The following is a 22,701-nucleotide window of genomic DNA, read 5'->3' as shown; positions in this document are numbered from 1 at the left end:
CGATAGCTATATAGCCTCAAACCCTAAGGTTCCCTGCAATTCTGCCATCTTGTCTGGGTACCTATTTAGCCAGGAACGTATTGTGTCTACTGTCTCTGGCAGTGCTCCATCTTTCAAACAGGTTCTCCATAACCTGCCCTGTTTCCCCAACCAGATGTCCTCTGCTGCAGCTGAACAATTCTCCTATTCCCTCAATACCCTCAAGCCTGGCAGCCCCGTCAGTCCCCGGGAAAGACCACTTTCAGGCCTTTAAAGGAAAGCCAAAAGCAGTGCATACAGAATAATAACCACATTGTCCCATACCGAATAAAAGCATAGAGTCTACTGTAGATTATGTTTAGTCAGACCAGTGTTAGACTTCCCTAACAATGTTGCCTAGGCCAATGTTCCTGCTTAGAACTGATACACAGGATGTAAATGACCCTGTTTATATTGTATATGTACTTTATGAGTGTATTAATATACTGTGTTTCTTACTGTATATTAAGGATCTTATAACACTAAACCCATCCATACCCAACCCCAGTGGCATAATCAGCTCACGCCTGCCTACCAGGACCATCTTCAGAAGCCCACCGCTGTGGTACCTCCAGGGTTGCAGTGCCTTGCAGAGGTGAGATACACCACAGTCTGTCCATCAAAGAGCCTTATACATTACCTGGAAGAGGGCATTTTACTAATTGAGAGCATATTGGATCATATAAGGTCAGTGTGTTTCGGGAGGGGTAGGAAGGTTTGGCTTTGTAGATATACCAGGTACAGTAAGAGGTTCTCTGAACGGTGAAAGTCCCACACATATTATAACATACCATACCATAATAGGAAGATCTTTTTGGTAGAACACACAATCAGAGTCCAGGTCCTCCTGAAAGATAATTCTGGGTTTTCTTTTGAGACTTCATGGTTAAGTGTGCTTTGTGAGCTGAATCCTTAATTGCACCTCATTACATATCTGCATTGACCTTTGATATAAATGTGGAAAGAGGTCGATATGGAGAGGAAGATAGCAACATGAGTCACTTATACTGGACAACGACAAGTTACAGCCGTAACTGGTGTATAATGATTAGAAGAGGCACTGGAGAAAACAGGACAGCATCGGTGGATGAGTGAGAGATGTAACAATGTTCGGTTTGAGAAACTATTATTAAACTAAGTTCCTTTAAACATATGTTTTCAGAAAGTCAGCGGTCAAAATAAGTGTATTTTGGGGTTATACTTGGATTCTGTATCAATATAAATTTATTAAACAGCATCTTTAATCGGACAATGTTCTACAGATCTCTAATTAGCTTCATAAACTAATATAGTCTGTCAATTATTGTTAAAAAACCTACAGTGCAGAAGACAGTTAGTAAACAGGAGTCGGTATAGGTGGCTGCATTCTGTGACGGGTGACTGCTGTTAGGTGAGGTGGTGCACTTGTTTTTATTGTCACAGGTGAGGTGGTGCACTTGTTTTTATTGACACAGGTGAGGTGGTGCACTTGTTTTTATTGTCACAGGTCAGGTGGTGCACTTGTTTTATTGACACAGGTGAGGTGGTGCACTTGTTTTTATTGGCACAGGTGAGGTGGTGCACTTGTTTTTATTGTCACAGGTGAGGTGGTGCACTTGTTTTTATTGACACAGGTGAGGTGATGCATTTGTTTTTATTGTCACAGGTGAGGTGGTGCACTTGTTTTTATTGTCACAGGTGAGGTGGTGCACTTGTTTTTATTGGCACAGGTGAGGTGGTGCACTTGCTTTTATTGTCACAGGTGAGGTGGTGCACTTGTTTTTAGTGTCACAGGTGAGGTGGTGCACTTGTTTTTATTGACACAGGTGAGGTGGTGCACTTGTTTTTATTGTCACAGGTGAGGTGGTGCACTTGTTTTATTGGCACAGGTGAGGTGGTGCACTTGTTTTATTGGCACAGGTGAGGTGGTGCACTTGTTTTTATTGTCACAGGTGAGGTGGTGCACTTGTATTTATTGTCACAACTCTTACCTGACATCTGGTGGCAACCCTCACCTGTCCTGCCCTCAGCCTTATCCTGATTGTTACTGATACATACGTGACACGCTGATTTACATTAACACGTGTTCCTATGTTTATAGGTGGAGGAAGTTATATTGCAGAAAAAAGGTAAGACTTTTTCTGTCCCTTTATAATATGCTGCGTTGCGAGGAAGAGCCACACCACGTGGACCGGGCTGGGATTTGGGACCCTGAAACTTTTACTGTGGCCCTCACTGTGCTGTCATTCAGTTTTTCAGACCAACGCTGGCCAGATTCTCTTCTCTGTATATCGGGTGGCAGAGTGCTGTGGGCCTGGCCTGAACCTGAGACTCAGAGACCCGTACAAGAGAGAGGTGGTGTCGATGTACCTGGTCTCCAGTGGCGGATGCTGCGGAGGAGAAACATATGTAAGTGCGTCACACCATACAACCTGTGTGACCTCAGTTACCCAGAACTGGGCCTTATCTCACAGTGACATCAGGAGAACATTTCCACCACACACCCAAGCAAGTAGGGTCACACGGGGAATCTCCTGATTCTTAAATATGACTTCTGCCTGAAATCACCTGCCAGTAACTCAGAAACGTATCATTGTAGCTTTTTTTTTTTTAAACATTTTGTAAATCGTTTACCTTCCTCATCAACAACTGTAACTATGGAAACAATTCACAGTGTGCTACAGTGGTTACAATGGTCCTAGAAAATCTGATCAGATGTTTACATCTAGATATGAGCAAAATGGCAGCATGGGCTTGAGAGGCCACTACAGTCTATGGTTGCAACCCATCTGTAATTATTCCGGACAGTCCCAAATTCAGCAGTGCTGTCCGGAGTCTGGAGGTTAGCTAATCCCGGATGAGTGGTGTCCATGAATCTCAGAGAGAGGTCTTTCACCACCAATATCACAGTTACATGGGTCTACCTTGTACAGCAACCTGGCAACAGTCCATCTAGTACCCACTAGGAAATTTCAAAAACTGTGTTGAGTTTTTCATGTACAGTAATAGTATACTCCTATCTGACATTTAGCAGTAGCAGTAGCGGCAGTGTGTTTCTGTAGTATCAACAGGTGATTTCAGGCAGAAGTCCTATGTCACATATCAGGAGATATTCCAGAAAATTGAGGCACCTCAAGGAAGTGATTTGCATGAAACAGCTGATTATCTCTAATTTATTATAACGAGTCACATAGTGGTTTCCTTTAGAATAAAATAATGGTCACGAGCGGAAAAATTAGAAATTCAGATACGTTGCACAAATTTTAACCAATGGGTATTTTCCCCCCTCCAGCTGAAGATAGAGACCGGGCCCAACCACCCCTTAGGGTTTGTGTCAATTGCCAACACATCTAAAGAGCTGAACGTCTCAATCCAGATGGAGAATCGGGAACCGGTGTTCTCAGCACGGATGCCTATATTCCTGGACTCGCGCTATGACAATACTATTGAGGTGAGGAGAAGACTCTGTATTGTAACTGAGTAAATAATACGTCTATAATTCACAGTTATACTGGAGGTCACCAAGACTTTCCATGGCTGAATACAGGAGTGAGGGGCACAGAATGTGATTTTCTGTCATGTCACTTAGGTCTTTCAAAAACAGAATTAATTATAATTCCACCACCAGTGGTAACTGCTAAACTTACATCAGGGCCGCCACCTGGGGGACGGGGGGACGAGACGGGACTGTTTTTACTGTAGTCCCGGGCCAGGACAAAGAAGTGGGCCCAGAGACTTTAGTGTTTACTTCTCTCTTCTTATGAACAACCCAGGAGCGGGGGTCACAGAGGAGGACTGAGCCGATAACCGGGCTCAGCCATGAATGAGTGAGCGCTTGGGACGTTCCCGGTAGGTTTGGTCAATTTGGGCTCGCACCGTGGTCAGACGATGCTCAGCGCTTCAGCCACTAGAGGAGGAGGGCATGCAGCACGAGTGGGGCTAATGCGGAGGAGAGGTGATCAGCACACAGCCTGGGAGCCGGGGAGATGGCGGGAGCAGCTGCTCCTCTCCAGCCTGGACTGCTCCTTGTCGCCTGGCCCATTACTGAGTGACATGTGGGACAGAGAGTGAGGAGTTGCCGGCATATACTCCGTGGCATTTCAACTCTAAGCCCGACAGGTGGAGCCTGTGTCAGTGCAAGGCTCCACCTTCCTCATGGGGCATTCGACATCTTGACATTGGTTCCTATGAAGTTCGCAAGTATCCACCGTTGGCTGCTGAATTGTTTTGCCACATGCTATTTGCTCCTTGCTCTTAATTTCTCGGGTGGTCTGTTCTGGTACTTTGCCGCAGCTGAAAGTGTCACAGTGCCAGGGGGGGGCATCAGAATGGAGGGGAGAGCAGATCCCTCCACCAGTGAACAGGGAAGAGAGTGGCCTGGCTGCATCCACTCTCGGCTGCCGTGTTTTGTATGTTGTGAGACAGCAAGTAAGAGAGAATTGGGGCAGTGTGTTAGGCGCCGAGGGTCCGCTCGTCAGTGCGGCCCGGCGCCTAGCAACTAGAGACGCCGCATGCGGACAGCCGGCGGCTCCCTAGCAACGCTAGACGCCGGGCGCACGGAGCCGCACAGACCTTAGCAACGGGGACGCCACTGTCGGACCACGTTCCCCGTTGCTGGGTCTAAGTTAATCACCTCACTGGTTCCTGGCCGTGCAGGCATGCAGCTGCACGGAATGTTGTAATTAGCCCTGTCTGGCACCTGATTGGAGGGCTTCCATTTAAAAGCACTCTCAGGACTTCTCACAGACGCCGGTTATAGCTTCCTGTTTGCTGTGTCAGTTGCAGAGAGTTTTCCAGTCCTGTTCTATCCGGTTGTTCCTGTCCTCAGTGGTCTAGTACTCGGAAGTTGTCATCTTTTCCTGGAGTCCAGACCGAGCACCTTTAACATCCTGTGGTGTTCGTGAGTCGCGGCGTAGCCGTGTGTTGCGGCTTGACCGTTTACTAATTATCATTTGGTTATTTTGTGTTTCTGAGCTTTTGCGGAGGATTCCGCTCCCACAAATCCACTCTGGTATCCAGCGGTGCTGGATAGGAGTTACGGATCAGTGGATTTTTGGTTGTCCTTTTCCCTGGCGGTTTGTCCGCACATACTTCTGGTTTAAGTTAGTTAGCTTGTAGCCCCTGGCCTGGTTGCTTAGTCAGAGGGCCCCTTGTTATTACCCTGTCTCGGATTTCCCTTTGTCTCCCATTAAGACCTGAGGGGGCATCGGAGTTGGGCAGACGTAATCCGCCCTTCAAACGCGGCTGCCATGGGCTCAAGCAACCATAGTCTCGCAGGGGATTTCTGATAACACGGGCGAGACAACGGAGTTAGGGCGCCAGGGGTTACTAGGCTTTCCTGCTCCCGTAACCAGCATTCCCTTCCAGTACTCTGGCCTTTGTCATAAGATCTCCTCTGGTCAGAAGTACTGGAATCATAACATTATAACCGGCCCGACCAAAACTTAAAATTAAACAGGGTTTGATTTTTTCCCTTATTCAGTTTAGAAGGGTTGTCGGCCTCATGAATCCCACTGGTTTAGGGCCAAATCCTGGCCAGCTTCTAGTTAGCCAGATTCAAGAACTTACTCAGATGGTTCAGGATCTTTCCCTTCGGGTGAGGTCACAGGAAGATCTTTTACGGACTTCCCCGAGGGTCGTTCCTGAACCGAAAATGCATTTGCCTGACCGTTTTTCTGGTGATAGGAAGCAGTTTTTTAATTTTAAAGAGTCTTGTAAACTTTATTTTCGTTTAAGACCAGTCTCCTCAGGTACGGAATCTCAGCGGGTCGGAATTATTATTTCTTTACTTCAGGGGGATCCCCAGACCTGGGCTTTTGGTTTAAAAACAGAGGATCCGGCATTGTTGTCTGTAGACGCCTTTCTGGGGTCTTTAGGGCTATTGTATGATGACCCTGATAGAGAGGCATCCGCCGAGAGTCAGTTACGTGCTCTCAGACAGGGTAGGAATCCCGCAGAGATTTATTGTACGGAGTTTCGCCGTTGGTCGAACGACTGTGGATGGAATGACCCAGCCCTGCGCAGTCAGTTTCGCCTCGGCTCATCTGAGTCTATAAAAGACAGTCTCCTTCAGTATCCCGCTCCTGAGACTCTCGATAAACTCATGGAGCTTTCTATTAAGATTGATCGTCGTCTCAGAGAGCGGAGGGCTGAAAAAGGAGCACCTGTCGGGTCTACCCCTTGTGTTTTTTCCATTCCTGTGGACATAGAGGAGCCCATGCAGATGGGTCTCTCCAGGCTGTCTCCTGAAGAAAGAACCAGAAGGCAAAGTTCTGGTCTTTGTTTGTACTGTGGGGGTAAAGGACATTTTGCCCGTAATTGTCCGAACAAGTCGGGAAACGCCTCGACCAAGTGAATTGTGAGGGGGTTCACTTTGGTCTGCAGCTTATCTCCTCGAATAATTCCCTGTTAGTCCCAGCTAAAGTTTCCTTTGGCGGCCTCTGTTCTTCGGTGTCGGCTTTCGTTGACAGTGGAGCTGCAGGGAACTTTATGGACTTAACGTGGGCCAAGGCCTTAGGTATTCCTCAGTTAACCTTGGGTAGGCATATCACAATGCATGGTTTGGATGGGAGTCCCTTATCCAATGGGGTTATTTCCCTCTGTACACCCCCTGTTCTACTCTCGGTAGGAGCTCTTCATTCCGAAAAAATTGAGTTTTTCCTTACCCATTGCCCAGCAGTTCCAGTGGTTCTGGGTCACCCTTGGCTGGCCTTTCATAATCCCATCATTGATTGGCAGTCGGGGGAGATCTCACAATGGGGTACCATCTGTAATAAGGAATGTATTACGCTTCCCCTCAGAATTGCTGCTGTCATTCCCGCACCCATTCCTGTGGAATACCAGGATTTTGTTGATGTATTTTCCAAGGGCAATGCGGACATTTTGCCTCCCCATCGGCCTTATGATTGTGCTATTGAGCTAATTCCTGGTGCCACATTGCCAAAGGGAAGGTTATATGCTTTGTCCGGACCAGAAACTGTGGCCATGAATGAGTATGTTAGAGAGAGCTTAGGGAAAGGATTTATCAGGCCATCTAAATCCCCTTTAAGTGCAGGCTTCTTCTTTGTGGAGAAGAAAGATGGATCACTCAGACCCTGCATTGACTTTAGAGCCTTGAATAAAATCTCAGTAAAGAATACTTACCCTTTGCCTTTGATTTCTGTCCTCTTTGATCAGCTACGTTCGGCTGTGATTTTTTCTAAGATTGACCTGAGAGGAGCGTATAACCTCATCCGAATCAAGTCAGGAGATGAGTGGAAAACGGCATTCAGTACTCAATCGGGTCACTACGAGTATCTGGTTATGCCATTCGGCCTGTCTAACGCTCCGGCAGTTTTCCAGGATCTCATTAACGATGTGCTCCGTGATTTTCTTGGAAGATTCGTAGTCGTCTACTTAGACGATATCTTGATCTATTCTGACTCTATTGAACAACATGTTACCCAGGTGCGTCAGGTTCTTCAAAAATTACGTGAAAATCACCTATATGCCAAGCTGGAGAAGTGTGAATTTCATGTCACGGAGGTATCCTTTTTAGGGTACATTATTTCCCCTCGGGGATTCTGTATGGAACCAAAGAAGCTCCAAGCCATCCTTAGTTGGGCGCAACCCACCAACTTAAAAGCAATTCAGCGCTTTTTAGGGTTTGCGAATTATTATAGAAGATTTATTCATTCTTTTTCCGACCTGGTTGCTCCCATTGTGGCACTGACTAAGAAGGGAGCGGATCAAACCAACTGGTCACGTGAAGCTGAAGTATCTTTTCAGGCCTTGAAACAAGCCTTCATCTCAGCCCCAGTCCTCAGACATCCCAACCCAGAATTGCCTTTCATTGTTGAGGTTGATGCCTCGGAGGTTGGAGTAGGGGCTATCCTGTCTCAGAAGGATCCGGACTCTCTAGAATTACATCCTTGTGCCTTTATGTCCAGGAAATTCTCTTCTGCTGAATCCAACTACGATGTTGGTAACCGGGAATTACTGGCTATTAAATGGGCTTTCGAGGAGTGGAGGCATTGGCTTGAGGGAGCAACACATACCATTTCAGTTTTGACTGATCACAAAAATCTTCAGTACATCGAATCTGCTAAACGGCTGAATGCCCGGCAGGCTCGTTGGGCTTTATTTTTTACTCGTTTCAAGTTTTTTATCACCTTCAGGCCAGGTTCCAAGAATACCAAGGCGGATGCCCTGTCACGCAGTTTTCTTCCAGTTCATGATAACAGTCCTGTTACTCCCATTCTTCCGTCTTCAGTCATTCGGGCAGGTCTCACACAAGATTTATTCACCCAGTTAAAGCAGCTTCAACATCAAGCTCCTGGAAATACTCCTGCTGGTCGTCTTTATGTCCCTGAGTTTTTGAGAGCAACTGTTTTGACTGAGTTTCATGATAGCAAAGTTGCCGGGCATCCGGGGATCTCTAAGACTTTGGAATTAGTCTCCCGCTCAGTGTGGTGTCCTGGTCTTTCCAAAGACATTAAGGAGTTTGTTTTTTCTTGTCAAGTCTGTGCACAGCATAAAGTTCCCCGTTCCTTGCCTATCGGTCAACTTATGCCCTTAAATGTTCCTCTCAGGCCATGGTCTCATATTTCCATGGATTTTGTGGTAGACCTCCCTCTGTCAGCTGGATGCCGAGTCATATGGGTAGTAGTGGACCGTTTTAGCAAGATGGCCCATTTCATTGCTCTTCCCCGACTGCCATCTGCCCAGGGATTGGCAGTTTTGTTCCTCCGCCATGTTTTCAGACTTCATGGATTGCCCACGGATATTGTTTCTGATCGGGGTCCACAATTCATTGCACAATTTTGGAAGTCTTTTTGTGCCTCATTAAAGATGAAATTGTCGTTAACGTCCGGCTACCATCCCCAATCCAACGGGCAGACTGAGCGAGTTAATCAATCATTAAAACAGTATTTGCGTTTGTACTCGGCCAAACTCCAAAATGATTGGTCCGAGTTTCTTCCTTTGGCGGAGTTTGCTTACAACAATGCCTGTCATTCCTCCACCAATGTGTCTCCATTTTTTACAGTTTTCGGTTTTCACCCCAGGGCTAATTCCTTTTTTCAACATTCCTCTGTCTCCTCGCTGACCTTGACCTCTCATCTCAGACTCATTTGGAGAAAAGTGCACCTTGCTCTCAGAAAAGCGGCATTTCGGGAGAAAAAAATTTCTGACAGGCTCCGGCGGCCTTGCACTTTTAAAGTAGGAGACAGGGTATGGTTGTCGACTCGCAACATTAAACTTCGACAAACCTCAGCCAGATTGGGCCCCAAATTTATTGGACCATTTCATATTATAAAGAAAATCAATCCAGTTGCTTTCCGGTTACGTTTACCAAGAACTCTCCGGATCGGAAATACGTTCCATTGCTCCTTGTTGAAACCATACGTTTCTTCCAGTAGATTTCCTCGAAAGGTCTCTCAGGGGAAATCACCAGTAGATGTACAAGGTCAGCAGGAGTTTTTGGTGGAGAAGGTTCTCGATTCCAAGTTGTCCCGGGGTCGGCTTTATTTTCTGGTACATTGGAGAGGTTATGGTCCAGAAGAAAGGTCTTGGGTCCTGGATAAGGATCTCCATGCCCCGAGGCTCAAGAGGGCATTTTTTCGAGAATTTCCTCAGAAACCTGGCCTTAGGGGTTCCTTGACCCCTCCTCAAGGGGGGGGTACTGTTAGGCGCCGAGGGTCCGCTCGTCAGTGCGGCCCGGCGCCTAGCAACTAGGGACGCCGCATGCGGACAGCCGCCGGCTCCCTAGCAACGCTAGACGCCGGGCGCACGGAGCCGCACAGACCTTAGCAACGGGGACGCCACTGTCGGACCACGTTCCCCGTTGCTGGGTCTAAGTTAATCACCTCACTGGTTCCTGGCCGTGCAGCATGCAGCTGCACGGAATGTTGTAATTAGCCCTGTCTGGCACCTGATTGGAGGGCTTCCATTTAAAAGCACTCTCAGGACTTCTCACAGACGCCGGTTATAGCTTCCTGTTTGCTGTGTCAGTTGCAGAGAGTTTTCCAGTCCTGTTCTATCCGGTCGTTCCTGTCCTCAGTGGTCCAGTACTCGGAAGTTGTCATCTTTTCCTGGAGTCCAGACCGAGCACCTTTAACATCCTGTGGTGTTCGTGAGTCGCGGCTTAGCCGTGTGTTGCGGCTTGACCGCTTACTAATTATCATTTGGTTATTTTGTGTTTCGGAGCTTTTGCGGAGGATTCCGCTCCCACAAATCCACTCTGGTATCCAGCGGTGCTGGATAGGAGTTACGGATCAGTGGATTTTTGGTTGTCCTTTTCCCTGGCGGTTTGTCCGCACATACTTCTGGTTTAAGTCAGTTAGCTTGTAGCCCCTGGCCTGGTTGCTTAGTCAGAGGGCCCCTTGTTATTACCCTGTCTCGGATTTCCCTTTGTCTCCCATTAAGACCTGAGGGGGCATCGGAGTTGGGCAGACGTAATCCGCCCTTCAAACGCGGCTGCCATGGGCTCAAGCAACCATAGTCTCGCAGGGGATTTCTGATAACACGGGCGAGACAACGGAGTTAGGGCGCCAGGGGTTACTAGGCTTTCCTGCTCCCGTAACCAGCATTCCCTTCCAGTACTCTGGCCTTTGTCATAAGATCTCCTCAGGTCAGAAGTACTGGAATCATAACACAGTGCACCTTTTGTGTCCAGCCAGCAGGTGGGGCTGGCTATCTGAGCCCAGCAAGAAAATGAGGCAGTTTCTGGGCGCTGTTAAAAAATTTTTTATTAGTGTCCAAAAAAATCAAGTGGCCAGTATCTGATCAACTCTTACAAAAATGCTGACCTGTCATGCTCTTGTGCGTGGGTTCTTCTGACTTGCTGGATACCCCCCATAGAGGTGCAGCCCTGCAAGGGGGGTTGGAGGGCCCTGCCTATTTTGTCAGTCCCAGGATTTCTGATGGCACGAGGAGATCCGATCCGAACCAAGACCCAGTTCAGATCTTGTCGCGGTTCCGAATTCGGATTTTAAATCCAAATTTCAGGTTTTGGATTGCAAAATTGACATGATTTTAGCTATTTTATAGATTTTTGTTAATGACAATTGATTTTTTTTAAATGACATTTTTTTTTTTTACTGAACCACAAGCTAAATCCGAACCAAAATACTGGAGGATGGTTTTGCCAAAATGATAATACGATTATGAATTGAAACTAAAATCTAAACCAAAACGAGAGATGTGCGGCGGGCACTTTTCATGTTTTGTGTTTTGGTTTTGGTTTGGTTTTGCAAAACTACCCTTTCGTGTTTTGTTTTTGTTTTTGGATCTGGATGATTTTTGAAAAAACAAACATTAAATCAGGTAAAATCACAGAATTTGGGGGTAATTTTGAACCCTTAGTATTATTAACCTCAATAACATTAATTTCCACTCATTTCCAGTCTATTCTGAACACCTCGCACCTCACAATATTGTTTTTAGGCCAAAAGGTTGCACCAACATTGCTGGATGACTATGCTAAGCGACACAAGTGTGCGGCACAAACACCTGGCTCATCTAGGAGTGGCACTGCAGTGGCAGACAGGAGGGCAGATATAAAAAAAAGTCCCCTAACACAGCACGTGATGCAAAGAAGATAAAAAGGTGCACCGAGGTTGCTGTATGACTAAGCTAAGCGACACAACTACCTGGCCCATCTAGTAGTGTCACGCAGTGGCTGAATGTCGCGAGTGGGGCGCAATTGTTCGGTCCACTGACAGCATCTCCAGCACGCTCCAGTCACTTTCAAAAAATCTGCAATTGGTGGACTTATACGGCAGTACCCCAGGACTAATACAGCAGTACCTCTGGACTCATACGGCAGTGTCACACAGGATGGCACTTTTCAAAAACTAGGCCCCAAACAGCACCTCATGCAAAGATGTTGAAGAGGTGCAATGAGGAAGCTGTATGACTAAGCCAAGTGACACAAACAATTACCACTGGAATTATACGTCCAAATCACTAGAATTAATTGGCAAAATCACTGTAATTAATAATTATACGTCCAAATCACTGTAATTAATTGGCAAAATCACTGTAATTATATGTCTAAATCACTGTAATTAATTGCCAAAATCACTGTAATTATATGTCCAAATCACTGGAATTAAATGGCAAAATCTCGCTATCACCTGCCTAGTGAAGTGGAATCTAGATGGGATTTGTTACCGGGGACACAATACCTCCATCAATTGTCTAAATCCCACTGCACTAATGGCGGATACCGGACGCACGTCTAACACCAACATAAGTGTCAAGGCCTCAGTTATGAGTGCTTCCATCATCATGTGAAGCTGAACCACTAGTCATGAACATAGGGCAGGGCCTCAGCCGTTCCTTGCCGCTCGTGTCGTAAATGGCATATTGGCAAGTTTACGTTTCTCCTCAGACCATTTAAATTTCTTATTTTGGGTCTTTTTACTGAACTTTGGCTTTTTGGATTTTACATGCTATCTACTATCACAATGGGCATCAGCCTTGGCAGACGACGTTGATGGCATTTCATTGTCTATGTCATGGCTAGTGGCAGCAGCTTCAGCACTAGGAGGAAGTGGTCCTCGATCTTTCCCTATTTTATCCTCCAAATTTTTGTTCTCCATTATTTTTTGGGAGTTATATAGGTCAATATGCGGTACTGGAATGACTGGAATGACCAGGATTCTACCACTGGTCTGATGCAGCACAACACAGCAACACTGTGAGGTAATTATACAGCTACACCGGATATATGGCAGCAGAGGACACCACCACTGTGACTGGCTGGACTGATGCAGCACAATACACTACTACACTGGACTGGACTGAGCAGCACAACACAGCACAAGACTCGCCACCCCACTTTCCCGCCCACACAGACACTGAGGACGGAGACACGTCCTCTCAATACACTCTCCGAGACTGGAGTGAAGATGGCTGCGACGTGCGGCTCCTTATATGGTATCCAAATCCCGTGACAATACGACAGCGGGATGATGACGGTTTGCCTCGTTCGGGTTTCCGAGTCAGGCAGGAAAACCCGAGCTGGGTTCGGGACCGGACTCGAATGGTGAAGTTCGGTATGGTTCGGTTCTCTGAGAACCAAATCTGCTCATCTCTAACCAAAACACAAGGGTTTGCGCACATTTCTAATCAGTAGTTATACGTATAAAATATACTAAGGAAAACTGGAAAAGGATAATGCTGCAGAGAGACTCGAACAGGATATTATAGTCATGGCTTTGGGTACACATGTATATATGTATAGGGCCTAATTCAGACCTGATGGCTCCTCAGGGAACTTGCAGAGGTTGAGATCGGATAGTCGCCGCCCAGACAGAGTGACTACCTGCCCCGTGCAAGTCTGCGTAGGCCGTGCGAAAATCTCTGCGAACGCCGGTCAGCTGCAAATTAATTCGCAACTCACTCACCATCGAATGATTTTTCCAGTGTGTGCAGTCTTTGCGTAGCCCAGGACTTAATCATACACACAGGCTGATCGGGGGCAAGAGCTGACGTCACACACCCACCCTGAGAACGCTTGGGAACACCTGCGTTTTTTCCTGACACGCCCAGAAGACGGCCTGTTACCACCCACAAACATCCTCTTCCTGTCAATCAACCTGCATATGTATCAGCCGCCTCGCGAATTTGCAAAACAGCGATCCGCTCTGAATTACCCCCATAAACCACACCTGCTAACAAGCATTTAACATAAAGACTCAGGTTATATATTCATACTCTGGCAGTCCAGTCCGGATGCCACCCCGGGTGTTTGCAGGACAGGGCACAAAAGTTTGGGTGCGACCTGGGTTTAGGTCTGAACTAAGAGGAAGCCCCAGGAAGGTGTTAGGACACAGCAGGTTGTCATTCAGCCTTAGCACAGCCGGTTATGGGTCCCTGGGGTTTGGATGGGAGAGAGTGGGCGGGCTCCCATCCATGCAGCTCCAGTCCAGGTATTGGAGCAAGCGTTTCCAGCAATCAGGTACACCTGTACCACACTTTTATAAAGCTTGTTAGGGCAAGGGCGGGCCAGTGGGTTAGAGACAGTGAGGAGTGTATTTTAGCTGTGCAAGTGTGCGATCGCATGTGCAGCCGAGCGGTACAAAAAAGTTTTGTGCAGTTTCTGAGTTGCCCAGAACTTACTCAGCCGCTACGATCACTTCAGCCTGTCCGGGGCCGGAACTGACGTCAGACACCCGCCCTGCAAACGCTTGGACACACCTGCGTTTTTCCAACCACTCCCAGAAAACGATCAGTTGCCACCCACAAACGCCTTCTTCCTGTCAATCTCCTTGCGATCGGCTGTGCGAATGGTTTCTTTGTAAAACCCTTCGCTCAGCAATGATCCGCTTTTTACCCGTGCGACGCGCCTGCGCATTGCGGTTCATACGCATGCGCAGTCTGACCTGATCGCAACACAGCAAAAAAAAAATCGCTAGCGAGTGATCAGGTCTGAATTACCCCCTATATCCTGTAAACTTCCCTTTGCAAAGTAAATTAAAGCTACAGTATTCTATCCTATGTTCTGTTCAGTTCAGTAGCTCAGAATGGACACATGATCTAATGATTGACAATTTACAATATGCTTGGAAGGTGTACGCGTCTTCCATTTATTCATAATGGTACATCTATGGGCCTAATTCAGAACTGATTGCAACAACACAATCTTCCTCTAATGGGCAAAACCATGTGCACTGCAAGGGGAAGGGGGGGGGGGGGGTCAGATGTAACATGTACAGAGAGAGTTAGATCTGGGTGTGGTGTGTTCACACTGAAATCTAAATTGCAGTGTAAAAATAGAGCAGCCAGTATTTTCCCCGGCACAGAAACACTACAACCCACCCAAATCTAACTCTCTCTGCACATGTTACATCTGCCCCACCTGCAGTGCACATAGTTATGCCCACTTAAAGATTTTGCTTTTATGATCAGGTCTAAATTAGGCCCAATGATCCATATGTATGTCGTATATAACATAATCAGACAAACAAAAAAAACTAAAAAATCATTTATGGCAAATATTTCCTTAGTTGCAAATTACATAAAATATATATTTTTTCTTTGTTGCATGTTTTTTTGTTTTGTTTTATTGGATTATCACTGTCTATTGTTATTACTTCATTAAAAGCCCTTTCTATTGCAAAACACATTTTAGATATCATTGTTGTAAAAATAGACTTGCACAGTTCAGAAAGAAGACTGTTCAATACAGAATTAATTAGAAATTTGATCAGTAATGTTTTAGTCTAAGAAATTCAACTTCATGTACATTATTATGACTTTAATCCACCTCCGTTACATATACAAAGTGTCCTTCTTAGGTGTTCCACTGATGTAACTGCTGCTCTCATCCTCTGATCCTCAGATACTCAGTGTAAGCGGGAATCACCCTGTGGCCATAATACGGAAAGAGAAGGAGCACAGATCTTCCAAGGTCATCTTCCACTTTCCCTTGAACTTGACAGCTACACTGAAAGCTGTAATCCTGGGCACATTCCTGTACATGGTGAGTTCTGTATTCCAGGTTGGTCCTAGGTCAGAGTATTCCGTATATGGTGAGTTGTGTATTCCAGGCTGGTTCTAGGTCAGAGTATTCCTATACCTTCTGAGTTGTGTATTCCAGGCTGGTTCTAGGTCAGAGCATTCATGTACATGGTGAGTTGTGTATTCCAGGCTGGTTCTAGGTCAGAACGTTCCTGTACATGGTGAGTTGGGTATTCCAGGCTGGTTCTAGGTCAGATCACTCCTGTACATGGTGAGTTGTGTATTCCAGGAGGGTCCTAGGTCAGAGCATTCCTGTACATGGTGAGCTGTGTATTCCAGGTTGGTCCAGTCACAGTGTTTGATGTAATACTAAGTCCTGTTTTTACTGCTCAGTTCAGTGAGTCCACCAACAGGGGTAGGGGTGTTCTATCTTCTGCTCAGCATGTAGGACCTGGAGCAGTAATTTCTGCTAATTACTCCTTTACTGCACAGATGGGGCTAAACTGTAGAAGCGAGCATTGGGCTGAATGAAGGGGCCCCGGGATATGGCTTCCAGGGTGGTAAGGGTGTTTAATACGTAGGGAAGGGGTGGATAGTGGAGTGGGCTTAATATTCCTCATTTTCTGGTGGGAGGGCAGCTTGCTTGACTGCAAATATGTCAAGTTCCTGAAATTAGATTTCTTTGCTTTGAATGGGATATATATATATATATATATATATATATATAAAAACTAGAGTCCCACCTTTCAGGAGATATTGGGCACTTGGGGATCAGAGCTAAGGAGCCAGAGCAATTCACCAATGCAAATATAAAACTGCATACCAGGCGTGTGTAGCTGAAGCAGGGATCAGCTGCTGGAAGGCTGATATCTCTGGTTCTGGGCATAGTAGAGACAAGCTGCCAATGTCCACCAAAAGGGGAGAGTCCCAGCTTTTGGAGTGTACCCTCAGAAAAACTCTAAGTCCAACAGAACCCGAGATATCTGGCTGGGAAGAGCAATTAACTGCTTTCAAGTCGGATATCTCCAGTTCCCCAGGGCCGATTTTCAAAAATCTGGTACCCCTAGAAAGAGGGGACCATCGGCTATCAGCTTAGGGCCCTTATACTCATGGGGCCCTTGGTCAAGAGCCCTGTGTCTAACTCTCAGTGAGTAACATTGCAGTGGCATTGTAAGAAATTATGGGACTGTGCAGGATTAGCGCTAGGGGTTGAATAGTGATGTTCAGCGTGCTTGCCACTTTTTTTTTCCACATCCTGTTTAAAAGAACCCGCAAAGGATACGTGAAGACCATAATGTTGGCCATCAAGGAAGTCCTAGGTATTAAATGAGGTGTTTCTAGTAGTTTTGACTTTTCTTTAAAACATTTGACATTTGTAAGTAAACCAAAAAAAGAAAGCAACTGGGCAAAACCATGTTGCTCTGCGGGGGGGGGGGATGTCCAAACGGAAATCTAAATTGTAGTGTAATAATAAAGCTGTCTAACATTTTTTGGACTACATGCAAAAGCAACCACTATTTACTTTGCACTTAAACAATATAAATGTGCGTGCTACCCGTGCATTGCATCATGGTTTGTTCCAGACACAGTTTCTTGCTTTTTTTTTTTGTGCTTTACTTACAAACATGAATCATGTCCCTATGCACCTAGTAGAGGACATAAGATATTGCTAAGCATAGCATTTGGCAGCTAAATTACCCATTAACTCCGGAGCAACATTACTTGCATTCTGGGATACAGTCAGGTATTATACCTCCATGAATAAATATGACAGAAACAATATTTAAGGAGCTTTTTTTCTACTCAAGATACAGGATTCCCCACTACAGCGCAGCAGCACCCATTCCCCCCCCTCCATCTCTCCAGCAGCACACAGCAGCAGAGACGGGCGATTATCAGCTGGCTCAGGTGATCCGTGCTGGTGACTGGTCTTTTTGCTGGACTGTGAAGTTCTCCAAGAAGTAGCTTTATACAGTTGCTTATAGAAAATACTGTGTTAATGAGCTTTCCTTAAATACCCAGCCACCACAATCACCACCAGGTATCTGCCTATCCATGAGGTCAGCAAGGGCCATGGCACACCCCTGGCAATGGTTGACTAACAAGGCGAGGCAATAGATGCAAACAGGGAGACCAGGGAGCCAAGCGCACAGTGGCACATCATAGCAGTGACATCAAGAAACCCAGATGAGGCACCAGGGTTGAGAAGAAGGGAGGTGAGCTAAAGCACCCATCACCTCCTCCTTTCTTCTGATGGATCACCTCCTCCTCCCTCTTTATTACTACGAACAGCGCTGTGTGCTATAATGAGCCAGTGTGACTCGTTTTTAGATTCTGGTGGACCTACTGATGATACCGCTCTACCACACTGCACCAGCTGCTAGTTCCTCCCCTTCTACCACTCCTAACCCCGGTTGGTCTTTTTGAGTCTGACCCATTAGCTCAGTATGGGTGTGGCCACAAAGCCAAGTCAATGCAGAGAAGACATAATGGAGCAGGGATTTTTAATCAGGTGGAAAATAAAATAATTCTGGAAGCTGTAAAATGCATTGGGTACAGGGAAGACATTACGTAGCCCCCTCGACTCATGGGCCTGCACGCACTGCACACCTTGCACCTTTGGTAGATAGGCTGCAAAAAAGACGATTTTTAACCATATTGTTTTTTTTTGTGTGCAGACTTATCGAGTGAACCAACTGACCACCAGCAGCAGCAGCAGCAGCAGTTCTACAGCCGATGATGGGTGGGCCACTGCCGGTGGAATGGCAATGGGTTATGATATAGCTGGGGGTAGTGACTGGGGTAATGATGGTGGGCATTGTGGAGGCGGGGACTGGGGAGGTGGTGGAGGGGATTGCGGAGGTGGTGGTGGTGGAGGGGATTGCGGAGGTGGTGGTGGTGGAGGAGACTGCGGAGGTGGTGGTGGGGACTGCGGAGGTGGTGGTGGTGGTGGGGACAGCGGAGGTGGCGGCTGTGATTAGGTATACTTTCTAAAACGTAGATGGTGCCTGTTATCCAGAATTATTAGCAGTGGATGTTCTCAAGACTTTGAATATTTATAGAAAATGTTTCTCACTTGAATTTGTGGCCTGTGGATGTCGTCCTCCTCAACTCGGCAAAATAACTTTGCAACTCCCATGAACTACATGTTGATGTCCGAGACCTCTTCACTTGTATTGGCACCAGACTTTTGAACCAGAGGGAAGATTCAGTAGATCTGGGGGGTTCTACTGCATGAGTGTCAAGGCCTGGGAATGTGGCTACCCCATCCGTGTCATCATGCCCTGGCACCACCAATTTATCTAAGGAAGTGGGTGGGATGTGGGAAGCTGCTCACGGACTCTGTGAAGGTCATGTTTCTACCAGATGTTCCTGGACTGTAGACAAGTATGCTTAGACTATTTGTGGATTATTCTCCAAGCTGTTTATATAATCACAGGTCATCAAGATGTAGCTTGAAGCGATTGTTTCGATGCCGGAGGGAGAGGTCTGTTGCCGTGAGCTCAGAGAGGTGTAGATATATTTCCTGATATTGCACTGTCCAACCCTCACTGTTAGATTTGGATGAGCTGATTGGTTGCTTTGGACAACTTCTCAATGTTTTCGTTCCCCAAGGATTGATACATCTCCCCTTAGATCTGTGGGAGCCAGGTCTACATTACATTGTTCTATTTTCAATGTATTTAGTATTATAATATATAGCCTGTATTGCCTATGATCAGTGTAACCTGTCACCTTCAAACTCTCACACTTCACTACATCCAAGGAGGAGACGGAGCATTGTGGGGGCGGTGCGGCGCAAACAGGGGGTGGAGGTGGTGGCCAAATGGGGGCGTGTCAGAGGCGTGATCACGGTGGCTGCATGACGTCACACGCAGCCGCCGTGATCGAGAAGAACGCAAATTTGCAATCCTTACTGAATTAGGCCCAACTAGACTTTCTTGTGCCCTGTGCCAAAAAGAGAATTGCTACACTGCCCCCCCCCCCTTCACACACACACCCACACCCACACCCACACTCACACCCACACCCACACCCACACCATTTGTCCAATAGGGACATACGGTGCTTTGATATTCAGTTGTAATATCCTTTATTTAACAACACATTTCAATATTCTGCCATATCCAGGGTTTGATACTGCATAAAAAAAACATGAGATTTCTAACAATAAGACGCTACTTGTGCTGGGTAAAAAAAAAATCAGCGTTGCAATGGAGCAGATCTATGTAGTGTGCAGCCACATATCCAGTCCTTAGCATCCGAACATGACATAGATCTGCTCAGCCGCAATGCTGATAATTTTTTCACAAAGTGCCACCAACACCGCCCTCTGCCCTGTGGTGCTGTGTGCGGTGGCACGCTCCGCACCATCCTAGTTACGGCTCTGGCTACCGCCCTCCGGGTGAAGACGCAGAGGAAGTCCTGGATGGGCGGTGGCCATGCAAAAGAGCTCAAAGGCCAACCCCCCTCCAGATGAAGATGCCGTGGAAGTCCTGGGGGGGGGCCGGGGGGAGATGGCGGCCGTGCAAAAGAGCTTATAGACCGCTCGCCCAGGAGAAGGTGCTGCCTAATAAAATATTGAAACAATTCATAAGCCCTTGTGTGTGGTCTCCAAATAGATCGATGCATTCAGGCCATATCTACTCATTGGCCAAGAGGTAGAATTAGATACGTGTTTCAGGGAATGCAGTCAACATTCCGGCGGTCGGGGTTCTGGCGGTCATGTGACTGACACCACTCAGGGCACCGACGCCAGAACACTGACATCCCGATAGTGAGTTGCTCTAGTCCAACCTGCTGTGCGAGTCTCTCTTTTTTTTCCATATAGTCCATGGTTTACAGTAGGTAGGATTTTGGCATTTACAATATTAAATGATAAAAAAAAAATGCATGTAGCTTTAATTATGCAAATAAACCCTTTTATTTATCAAAAATATAATTCAGACTTCATACTTTTTCTTTCATGCACGCGTGAATGAGCGCTAGAAATCCCGGCATGTACCGGAGATGACGACGTCCTAGTGGGAGCTGGAGCGCACACAGTATACAAGGGACACTACTGTGTGTTGTAACATGTTTAAGGGGTACTGCTGTGTGACGTAACATGTTTAAGGGGTACTGCTGTGTGACGTAACGTGTCTAAGGGGTACTACTGTGTGGCGTAACGTGTTTAAGGGGTACTGCTGTGTGACGTAACATGTTTAAGGGGTACTGCTGTGTGACGTAACGTGTCTAAGGGGTACTACTGTGTGGCGTAACGTGTTTAAGGGGTACTGCTGTGTGACGTAACATGTTTAAGGGGTACTGCTGTGTGACGTAACGTGTTTAAGGGGGTACTACTGTGTGGCGTAACGTGTTTAAGGGGTACTGCTGTGTGACGTAACGTGTCTAAGGGGTACTACTGTGTGGCGTAACGTGTTTAAGGGGTACTGCTGTGTGGCGTATCGTGTTTAAGGGGTACTGCTGTGTGACGTAACGTGTTTAAGGGATACTGCTGTATGACGTAACGTGTTTAAGGGATATTACTGTGTGGCGTATCGTGTTTAAGGGGTACTGCTGTGTGACGTAACGTGTTTTAGGGGTACTGCTGTGTGGCGTAATGTGTTCAAGGGGTACTGCTGTGTGACGTAACGTGTTTAAGGGATATTACTGTGTGGCGTATCGTGTTTAAGGGGTACTGCTGTGTGACGTAACATGTTTAAGGGGTACTGCTGTGTGATGTAACGTGTTTAAGGGGTACTGCTGTGTGACGTAACGTGTTTAAGGGATACTACTGTGTGGCGTAACGTGTTTAAGGGGTACTACTGTGTGACGTAACATGTTTAAGGGGTACTGCTGTGTGACGTAACGAGTTTAAGGGGTACTGCTGTGTGACGTAACGTGTTTTAGGGGTACTGCTGTGTGACGTAACATGTTTAAGGGGTACTGCTGTGTGACGTAACATGTTTAAGGGGTACTGCTGTGTGACGTAACGTGTCTAAGGGGTACTACTGTGTGGCGTAACGTGTTTAAGGGGTACTACTGTGTGGCGTAACGTGTTTAAGGGGTACTGCTGTGTGACGTAACGTGTCTAAGGGGTACTACTGTGTGGCGTAACGTGTTTAAGGGGTACTGCTGTGTGACGTAACATGTTTAAGGGGTACTGCTGTGTGACGTAACGTGTTTAAGGGGGTACTACTGTGTGGCGTAACGTGTTTAAGGGGTACTGCTGTGTGACGTAACGTGTCTAAGGGGTACTACTGTGTGGCGTAACGTGTTTAAGGGGTACTGCTGTGTGGCGTATCGTGTTTAAGGGGTACTGCTGTGTGACGTAACGTGTTTAAGGGATACTGCTGTATGACGTAACGTGTTTAAGGGATATTACTGTGTGGCGTATCGTGTTTAAGGGGTACTGCTGTGTGACGTAACGTGTTTTAGGGGTACTGCTGTGTGGCGTAATGTGTTCAAGGGGTACTGCTGTGTGACGTAACGTGTTTAAGGGATATTACTGTGTGGCGTATCGTGTTTAAGGGGTACTGCTGTGTGACGTAACATGTTTAAGGGGTACTGCTGTGTGATGTAACGTGTTTAAGGGGTACTGCTGTGTGACGTAACGTGTTTAAGGGATACTACTGTGTGGCGTAACGTGTTTAAGGGGTACTACTGTGTGACGTAACATGTTTAAGGGGTACTGCTGTGTGACGTAACGAGTTTAAGGGGTACTGCTGTGTGACGTAACGTGTTTTAGGGGTACTGCTGTGTGACGTAACATGTTTAAGGGGTACTGCTGTGTGACGTAACATGTTTAAGGGGTACTGCTGTGTGACGTAATGTGAATTTGGGTTCTATTATGTGACCACGTCCCTTCCCCACTAAATCACACCCTCTTTTTCAGCATGCACCCCTTTCTTTTTTCAAATATGGGGAGCACCATACCCTTACTTTTACCGCTATACACCAGGGACGTGTGGTGAGGTAAATGGTTGGGGAGGCACTGGCTACTACCAGAGCCAGATTTACACACAATATATAAATAATAAATAAAATAATAATTAATAATAATAATAATAATAATAATAATAATAATAATAATTTTATTTATATAGCGATCTTTCTCCAATAGGACCTCAAGGAGTTTAACAGATACATAGCATAATATAGTACAGAAAATAATGAAGTACATTTTCATAACATACAGAAGCATGGAGATACTAAAAGGGACATTATGGAAATGCTTGAGTAAACAGGAAAGTCTTGAGTATACTTTTGAAGGAT

At 46.4% G+C, this 22,701-nt stretch overlaps 1 protein-coding gene across 1 annotated transcript in view; it reads left to right on the top strand.

The window, feature by feature from the left end:
• The window catches only part of LOC134934143 (keratin, type I cytoskeletal 9-like), a 55,406-nt gene extending 36,981 nt beyond the window's left edge, over positions 1 to 18,425 (top strand). Inside the window, exons 3-8 of the mRNA XM_063929643.1 lie at positions 489 to 613; positions 2,099 to 2,126; positions 2,249 to 2,406; positions 3,290 to 3,448; positions 15,326 to 15,466; positions 18,123 to 18,425. Coding sequence (XP_063785713.1) covers positions 489 to 613; positions 2,099 to 2,126; positions 2,249 to 2,406; positions 3,290 to 3,448; positions 15,326 to 15,466; positions 18,123 to 18,425 — 914 coding nt within the window. The remainder of the gene's footprint in view (positions 1 to 488; positions 614 to 2,098; positions 2,127 to 2,248; positions 2,407 to 3,289; positions 3,449 to 15,325; positions 15,467 to 18,122) is intronic.
• Positions 18,426 to 22,701: the final 4,276 nt, after the last annotated feature.

This window comes from Pseudophryne corroboree, chromosome 6 (genome assembly GCF_028390025.1).
Source record: "Pseudophryne corroboree isolate aPseCor3 chromosome 6, aPseCor3.hap2, whole genome shotgun sequence".
In the NCBI taxonomy this organism is placed as follows: domain Eukaryota; kingdom Metazoa; phylum Chordata; class Amphibia; order Anura; family Myobatrachidae; genus Pseudophryne; species Pseudophryne corroboree.
Note: the sequence above shows the minus strand (reverse complement) of the source record. Positions and strands in the feature narration are given on the sequence as shown.